The sequence below is a fragment of the Otolemur garnettii genome, unplaced genomic scaffold, assembly GCF_000181295.1.
Source record: "Otolemur garnettii isolate 467f Iridium unplaced genomic scaffold, OtoGar3 scaffold00156, whole genome shotgun sequence".
Taxonomy (NCBI): domain Eukaryota; kingdom Metazoa; phylum Chordata; class Mammalia; order Primates; family Galagidae; genus Otolemur; species Otolemur garnettii.
In genome coordinates, this window is record NW_003852551.1 from 2,691,022 (window position 1) to 2,699,906 (window position 8,885).

General features: G+C 54.7%; 1 protein-coding gene across 1 annotated transcript in view; it reads left to right on the forward strand.

Moving 5' to 3' along the window:
• Positions 1-667: 667 nt before the first annotated feature.
• RPS6KA1 (ribosomal protein S6 kinase A1) overlaps positions 668-8,885 on the forward strand; it is a 40,770-nt gene continuing 32,552 nt past the window's right edge. Inside the window, exons 1-2 of the mRNA XM_003799800.3 lie at positions 668-845; positions 7,400-7,444. Coding sequence (XP_003799848.1) covers positions 783-845; positions 7,400-7,444 — 108 coding nt within the window. The 5' untranslated portion in view covers positions 668-782. The remainder of the gene's footprint in view (positions 846-7,399; positions 7,445-8,885) is intronic.

An 8,885-nucleotide genomic window follows, 5' to 3' on the forward strand; every position in this document is an offset into this window, starting at 1 on the left:
CCCCCTCAAGTGATAAGAGCTCAGCACAGATGGGTATTTAAAAATCACTCTGGGGAAGCTATGGGTCCTGATGGTGGTGACAGAACAGTTGGAACTACGTGGGGCAGGGGCACAGAGATCACCCTGGGAACCCAGTGTTGGCTTCCCAGCCAGGAAGAAATTTGTACGGGATGGGATCTCTAGGGCCTAATAAGGTGAGGACCTTAAGGAAGCAACGCTCGGACTCCTTTCAAGCCTCCGCCACAATCAGGGCCAAGACACCCTATGTGACTGTGTGAGAAGGGTGGTGGGGACAGAGGACTTCCCACCCCCCCCACCCCCACCCTCGGCCGTTGGAAGAAGAAACATCTGGGTTGCTATTCCACGTGAGCAGAGCAGTGGCCAGGGAGTAATTTGCATTGGGGTACGCGACTGGGGAGGGAGGAGCCAGGCAGGGCCTTTTCTGGGCGGAGCTGATTGAGGGCTGGGGGCTCACAGTGGAGGCGGGGCCTGCGCTCCTGGTGCGGCGGGGGCGGGGGGTCCGCGCAGGGAATGCCGCGCCGCGGGGGCTGGGGCGGGGCTTCTACGGCCCCGCCCCCGTGCAGGTAGCCAATGGGCGCGGCGGCGCTGGGTGACGGAGCGAGCCGAAGTGCTAGTGCCGCGGTAGCGGCGGACGGCCCAGCCCGAACACTGGGGGCTTGGGGGCCGCGGAGGCTCTGGGGAGCAGCACCTGGGACCCCGGCACCCGGGAGGCGGCGAAGCCGGGGTCTCCGGAGGAACACCGGCTGTCCGGCGGCGGCGCGATGCCGCTCGCCCAGCTCAAGGAGCCCTGGCCGCTCATGGAGCTAGTGCCGCTGGACCCGGAGGTGAGTGAGCCGGGCGGCGGACAGGCGCCGGCGGCCGGCGAGCCCGGATCCCTACAGGGGCGGGGCGGCCCGCGACACTGCTGCAGCCAGGCGGGCGCCGGTGAGGGCGCGAGTGCCCTGCGATCTCTTGCCCACTGTCCGGCTCCGCCCCCCTATTCCCCGGGTGTGTGTATGCGAGGGACAGTTCAGCCAGGCACCGCATGCCTCCCCGCCATAGCCAGGAGAGGTGATCCTGTGGGGCGCTGAGATCTGGCCCCTTTCACCCCACTTGTATAGGACAGGTCCTGGCATCTGTCGGGAGCTGTCGAGCTTCTCCGTTAGTGCAGGTGGGCAGGGCTTGGGTGCCAGATGTATGATATTCTACCAGGGACAAGGGTCATGGGACCCCTCCCCCTCCCACTTCTCCCAGTGCCTCCCGCAAGAGCTCCTTGCTTCTCAGTTCACCTCTGCTGACCCTGGAAGGATTGCCCCCCTTGACCCCTGACGGTTTTGGAATGTGGGATGGCACCGCCCCTCTGCGGCTGGAACGCCTGGGCTTTTTTGCCCTAAGGCTAGGGCCAGAGGTCACCTGCGTCCCCTACCCTAGACTGCGTAGAGGAGAAAGAACCCTTAGACATTGTGAAGATTATGGGGGTGGGGGGAGGTTGGTGCTTGCCTGCCTTCTTTCTTGTGCCCTCTCCCATAGGAAGGGCTGAGCCCTTGTTGAGTTTGGCCTCCACCAGTCTAGACAACTCTGCTTCTTCTGCCTCAGAAGCAGCTCCTATCCTTTGAGGGCTCTATGGTGCCAGACCCTAAGCATGCAGAAGACCAGCTCTTTCTGTGCCTTTTGACCCCTCTAGGGTCAAGGTCAAGGCACTGAACCAGCAGGTCAAAAACTTCCCCCTTAGCCTCTTGCTGGGAAGGAGGCAGGTGATTCTCCCCTTCCAAGGAGACTGTTTAGGGTATGCAAGGAGGGCGTGGAAGACATCCTTTGAGCCCAGGAACCAAGGTGATTTTCTCCTGGCTTGGGCCTCTAGCTCCTGCCTAGTTCCTCTCTTCTGTCCTCTTTTAGCTAGGGCAGCCTCCGTGTGTCCTATCTCTCAGGACCACAGATTGAGATCAGGGTGAGGACCAGGGTGTGCTGCCCCTTTAAAGGGAAGGCCGGCACACTGGCTATTGGAGGGTGGGCGCGGCAGGATTAGGTAACCAACCTGAAGGCACAATTTGGAGTAAATTGCTCTGGGATTCCTGCCATGGGGTTTTTACAGGCACTGACTGCTAGGCTGCTCAGAGGTTCTCTCGCTGACTCACCCTCTGAGGTGAGGAACAGTGCCCTCTATAGCCCCTATACCCCCCCCCACTAGGACTGGGGCACAAGGGCCTGGGGGGTGCTCAGAGATGGATTCCTTTGCCCAGGCACGCCCCTGGGATCTAGGCCTGCAAGAGGAAGGTAGAACTGGGAGAGGCTGGGAAGAGACTTAACCCACGGACTTCCCTTGGGTTATATTAGTAGGGAGAGAAGATACCCAGTTCCTGGTCCAGGGCACCACTTCCTGCTGCCCTTTAGGTAACCCTGAGGCAGGGGCCAGGTTTAACTGGGAAACTCATCTCAGTTTTGAATCCCACTGTACCAGAACTCTGTGGCAGGAGGAGACTGGTTATTTCCCAGACTTGGTGGGAAAGGGGGCTGAGAACCTCAGCCAGTCCTCAGCCAATCTGAGCCTCTGTTTGTCCAGTTCAAGGGCTGAGTTCTAGCCTCTGCCTCCTGGGCCTGCAAGGGTACAGAGCCCTGGGTACTGCTGCCTATCTTCTCCCTTTCCCTCCCCCATTCTTGGAGGTGCCCTGCAACTGGGTGTTATTGTTTGGGTAACAAGAGCCACAGGACAGCCAGGGTGCGGGTTGGGCTATTCTTACTGGAGAACAGGGCCTTGCTGTTCTTAGCCCAGGTGACACGTAAGTGATACAGCCGCCTGACCCACAGGTATAGGTGCTGCTGCCAGCCAAGAGGCAGGTGAGGGACTGATAGGCATTTGGCAAAGACCTGGGGTCTAGACTGCTCTGCCCTCCAGTAATGCTGCTGAAAATGGGCTGCTGAGAGGAAGAGCCTGCCAAGGTGTGGCCCAGGTGTGGCCCAGGTTTTGGAAGTTTGGGTGAGGATTCTCTGCTGGGGTCTTCCCTGCCCTTTTGAAAGCAGGAGCCTTATCCTGGGCCCAGTCTTGCCACATACAGAGCTTTACTATGTGCCACCCACTCTGATTCACCTATGTCACCCTTTTCAAATTCTCATATAGCATCTTCAGGTAGAGATTATTTACCCCCATATTTAGATGGGATGACTAAACTCAGAGAGACATATGAATTAATGTCAGAGCCCAGGATTGGAACCCAGATCTCTCTCTGTCTTCTACCAAGTAAAAGAGGCTCAAGGATGGGGAATTGCTGGCATCATACTGAACACAGTGGAAGGTACTCCAAGAGAGGCTCCGGATATTGGCAGACTCTCATCCCACAGGGCTCTTGTCCAGTTTTTGCGGAGGACCGGCAGTGCCAGCCAGCCCTGGCACCTGGCCCCCAGCCTCCAGCAGTATGCAGGGCTGCCAATACTGGGCTCAGAACCCAGCTCCTGGGGCTGCTTCCTGCCTGCAGGGCACGTGCTGTCCTCCTCCACCTGCTGCCCAGCTTCTCTAGACACGGCCCTGGGCCTCACTCTCCAAGACAGCTACCAGGGTAGGAAGGAAGGATGCTTGAGGTAACCTATCTCTGATCTCTGGGAAGGGAGTCTTGTGTGGCTGTCCTCATGAGCAATGCCCGGAGGAGGAAGGAAAGGAGTGGATCTCCATCCTCTCAGAGGCCCGAAAGACTCTTTAAACAAGGTCCTTCATTCAGTCTTCTGCGATGTGAGCATCACTGTCTTCATTCAGTCAGTCATTTATTTATTCAGCACCTATGTGACAAGTATTATTCCAAGCAATAAGGTGCAGTTGTCAACAAGACAAACCTGCCCTCATGATACCCATGAGGAACCTGAGGCTTCAGAAAGTACTGTGACAGACCCACGGACAGAGTGAGTGGCTGACAGAACTAGGATTAGTGGCTGGTGTCTTTGTGGCTGAGTAGTTGTGTTCTAGCTGGGCATTGTGGCAGGCACCTGTAGTCCCAGCTCCTCAGGAGGCTGAGGCAAGAGGATTGTTCACGCCCAAGTTTGGGGTTGCTGTGAGCTTTGATGCTACAGCACTCTACCCAGGGCGACTGAGTGAGACTCTGTCTCAAAAAAAAACAAATGAGAGTAATAGAACTTGGTCTGGCTTTCTTGCTGTCTGCTGGATTACACTTTCATTTGACAGACTACATGCTAGACCCTACTGGGTGCCACGCAGATGACCATAGATAAGCCATGGCTTGTTCCTGAGTTAACCTGTGTTGTGCTTAGCACTATAGGGAGACCAGGCAAGGAGGAAAGAACTCGAAGATGTGTGGACAGAGAAAGAGACGTTTAAATTCACTCCTCAGGGAAGACCAGGAGTTTGCCAAAGTGACAAGGCCGGAAGGGTTGTCTTGGAAGAGGAAGCCACCATGCAAAGGCTTGGGGATATGAAACAATCAGAGTCTCAGGTTGTTCAGTTTAGTTCAAAAATAGGGTCCAATACTGAAAATGGCTATTGCTTGTAGACCAGTTACATGCCAGGTATATGCATTCATAGGCATTCTTTTTTATTTTTATTTTTTATTTTTTTTGAGGCAGAGTCTCACTATGTCACCCTTGGTATAGTGCCATGGCATCACAGCTGACAGCAACCTCCAGTTCTTGGGTTTTAGCGATTCTCTTGCCTCAGCCTCCTAAGTAGTTGGGACTATAGGCGCCCACCACGACACCCGGATATTTTTTTGTTGCAGTTGTCATTGTTGTTTGGCTGGCCTTGGCCGGCTTCAAACCTGTCAGACTTGGCGCTGTAACCACCGTGCGATAGGGGCCAAGCCCATAGGCATTATTTTGTTTGTTTCTTGCATCCACCCAATGAGGTATGTTACTTTTATCTCCGTTTAACAGATGAGGAAACAAGGAAACCAAGACTTGTGTCTCAGGGTCACACAAGTGGTAAAAGGCAGAATTTGAACCCACAAGGTCAGATTCCAGACACTACACTTTTTAAGATGCAGGGTTTAACTCTGTCACCCAGGCTGGAGTACAGTGAGTAGCTCACTCTCTGTCATAGCTCGTTGTAACCTCAAACCCCTGGGTTCAAGTGATCCTCCCAGTTCAGCCTCCCAAATTGCTGGGACTATAGACATATGCTACCACAGGGTAACAGAACCCACATTCTTTTTTTTTTTTTTTTTTTGAGACGGAGCCTCAAGCTATCCCCCTGGGTAGAGTGCCATGACATCACACTCACAGCAACCTCCAACTCCTGGGCTCAAGCGAGTCTCATGCCTCAGCCTCCCAAATAGCTGGGACCACAGGCGCCCACCACAACGCCTGGTCATTTTTGGGTCGCTGCCCGCTGTTGTTTGGCGGGCCCGGGCTAGGGATTCGAACCTGCCACCTTAGGTGTATGTGGCTGGCGCCTTAGCCGCTTGAGCCATAGGCGCCGAGCCAGAACCCACATTCTTAATCCCTGCCCAGCAGTCAGTGATGATGACATTGAATCTATACTAAGGAACTGGGACTTTATTCTACAGGCAATGGGGAGCCATAGGAGGGTTTGGTGCCTGGTACAGAGAAGATTCTCAATAAATATTGAGTGAGTAGCTTGGGATCTGTGGCTCAAGTGGCTAAGGTGCCTGCCACATACACCTAAGGTGGCGGGTTCGAATCCAGCCCGGCAAACCAAACAACAATGACGGCTGCAACCAAAAAAATAGGCGGGCGTTGTGGCGGACGCCTGTGGTCCCAGCTACTTGGGAGGCTGAGGCAGGAGACTTGCTTGAGCCCAGGAGTTGGAGGTTGCTGTGAGCTGTTTTGCCACGGCACTCTACCCAGGGTGACAGCTTGAGGCTCTGTCTCTAAATAAATAAATAAATAAATAAAAATATTGCGTGAGTGAGTGGATGGATGAGTGGATTTTAGGAAGGATGAGTTTGGATTGGGAAAGGCTGAGCTGGGCTGGTAGGTAGACTCTGTTCGTCTGTGGGAATTATATCTGGAATACAGGGTAAAGTGGAACTCAATCTACAAATACTGGGCCCCACTCCCTGGGCCCTGATCCCCAGGCTGCTGGGAGATGGTAGCGTGTGTGTTTGTGTGTATGTGTGCAGGGGGCCTGCAGAACACTTGGCCCCTGGGGGGATTAGGGGCATTAAAGGGGCTCAGGGGGCAGGATGTCCTGGGAGGGGCAGGGGAAGGCTGCTCTAGGGGCAGGGAGATTATGTAATGGTTAGAGCACAGCTGTCCCTATTGCTGCCAGGCAAGGCCACAGCTGCCTTGTGGACCCAGCCCCTGGCTCCAAAGTCCTAGCCTGCCCTCGGCGGGGTCTTCCTAGCCATTAGGAACCTCCTGTCTGCCTTGCCACACTCTTGTGGTGCGAGGAAGGGTGGGGACAACTCCTTTCAGCTTCCCAAGGCTCAGTTAGGGTACGTTACTCACCTCACATCACATAGGAAACAAATGGGCTGAGTTTGGTACTGCCCAAGACATCTCCTGCCCACCTGAGGGTGAGGTCTGGGGGCAGGAAAAGGCCAGAGGTGCTCTAGTACCTGCCTGTCCCTGCAGAGAGTCCCCCTGGCTGGGGTGTGGGCTACTCTTCATCTGAGCTTTTTGAGCACCTCCTAGATTTGGGACCAGATTTTAAATCCCCATTTATCAGTTGTGTGACCTTAGATGCCATCACAAGGTCCCTCTGAGCCTCAGTTTCCTCCTCTGCCAAATGGAGCCAGGGCTTCCCAGGGCTGTCGTAAGGATTACACGGTGCCACAGGTGTGAGGCACTGAGCCCAGTGCCTGGCATGTAGCAGGGGCTTGGAAGAGAGCAGCTGTTAGCACCAAGCCCTCCCGGGACTCCTGTCTGTTAGGAAAGGCTGGCCTGTGTGTAGACAGTCCCTACAGTGTGACAAGTGGTGCAGTGAAGGAACGCAGGGGTGCAGTAGAGGCAGTAGTCATTCTGTCTGGCAGGGGCAGGGGCAGTGGAGGGGTCCCAGAGTGGGGCAGAGCAAGGCAGCCACCATCTCTGGGCTGGACTTTAACTACTTCTACCCTGCAGCAGTTCTGGGAGGTCAGTGTTAGTACTCCCTTGTTACACATGGCGAAGCTGAGGTCTCATAGTTGGTTAGTTTATACGAGGTCAAATAATTTGTCTCTGGTGGATCTGGGAGCTACACATGACCCTGGAGGAGGTGATACTTAACCTGAGTCTTCAAAGGTAAAGTGTTTGCCAGCAGAGAACATGAGGGAGGGAATGTTGGCCTTGGGAACATTCTGCCTGAGTTGAAGGTACTTGGTACCTGCACCCTCTCTGTGACCATAGAGGCAGCGAGGTCACATCCAGAACTCCTGATCCTGATGGCCTCCCATGGAGTCTGTGTTTCTTCCATGTTGGTAGGTTCTGACAGTACTCCTCCAATTTCTCTTTTCTTTTCCAGAATGGACAGACCTCAGGGGAAGAAGCTAGACTTCAGCCATCAAAGGTGAGGACCAGAGCCAGTGCCCTAGGCTGGGGACTGTGGGGGTTGCTATTTGTATGGCCTTGGAGGACGGTAAGGACCGGTTTGCCCAGCTCAGCCATCCTTCTCTTATCCCACTGAGTCCTCATGGCAGCCCGGGAGGTAGCAGTTACTTCCCCCAGCCTTCCTATTTTATAGCTGTGGGGTCTGTGGCCCAGAAGGGGTCAGTAGCAGAATCTAAGCTAGAACTCTGGTTACTTGTCACCCAGCCCAGGATACTTCTCTGGTTTATTTACTCATGAGATTAGCGCTGGCTCTATCTAAAGAGCTGTGGGAGAGGCTCAGGCCAGCCATGCTGCTCCCCTTAGAAGAGCTGGACCTGATGGGGCCTGGAAGCATCTGGCCATGTAAGCTGGGAATGTGGTGCTGGGGGGAACCTGGTGGCCTTATGCCATTTCTCAGGACTCCCAGCTCCCAGCTGAAGGCTTATTCTCTCACCCCTGCTATCTCTGCTTCCCCTAGGCTCCTTCTGGTGGCCCCTCATCCCCTGTTGCTGGTTTTGTGTGTTGCTGAAAGTATCAGGGACTGGTTGACAGTTGTATGACCTTGGGTGTGTCCCTGTCTTCTCTCATCTCTATAGTGGGATAGACCACATCCCCTTCACAGGTCACAGGAGATACTGGTTGTGGAGGAACTGTGGAAGCCACCCCATCAGGGGCAGAGCATGGATTCTGACCTTAGTGCAAACCTGGGTTCAAGTCCTGGTTCTGCCTCCACCATTTGATCAGAAGCTCTTTTCTCTTCTGAGTCTCAGTTTTCCCATCTGTAGATGGGAAGGATGGATGAGGTGGTAACTGCCTAGCACACAGTGCCTCCAGCACTGGTAATGTGGATGCCCTGGTGGGTGGCTCAGCTCCCTTTTCTATCAGTGGCCCTGCCTTCCAGGCTTGGGTTCAGCCTGAGCTCCAGACCTGCTATAAACTTGACCTTTGAGATGGATTCAGGGTTGGTCCTGAAGTTTACCTTGACTCAGCTTCCTAAGATAAGGTAACTGAGCTAGGTAGGGGTGGGGCAGGGTGAGTGAAATAGACTCCCCTCTTCCCTGTCGGTTATTATGGCAACCTTGGGCCCTCAGAGCCCAGTAAATAGAGTGAACTGGGCCCCTTGGCTTATCTCAGCCCGTGTGAAGAATCTCCTCCCCAAAAGTAGCTACCTCTGGTTGCTTAGTAACAAAACAAAGGTGCTTTAGGTCCTCAGTAAAGAATCAGGGTGTTGGCTCAGAGCCCGTGGCTCAAGTGGCTAAGGCGCCAGCCACATACACCTAAGGTGGCAGTTCGAATCCAGCCCGGGCCCGCCAAACAACAATGACGGCTGCAACCAAAAAATAGCCAGGTGTTGTGGCGGGCGCCTGTGGTGCCAGCTACTTGGGAGGCTGAGGCAGGAGACTCGCTTGAGCCCAGGAGTT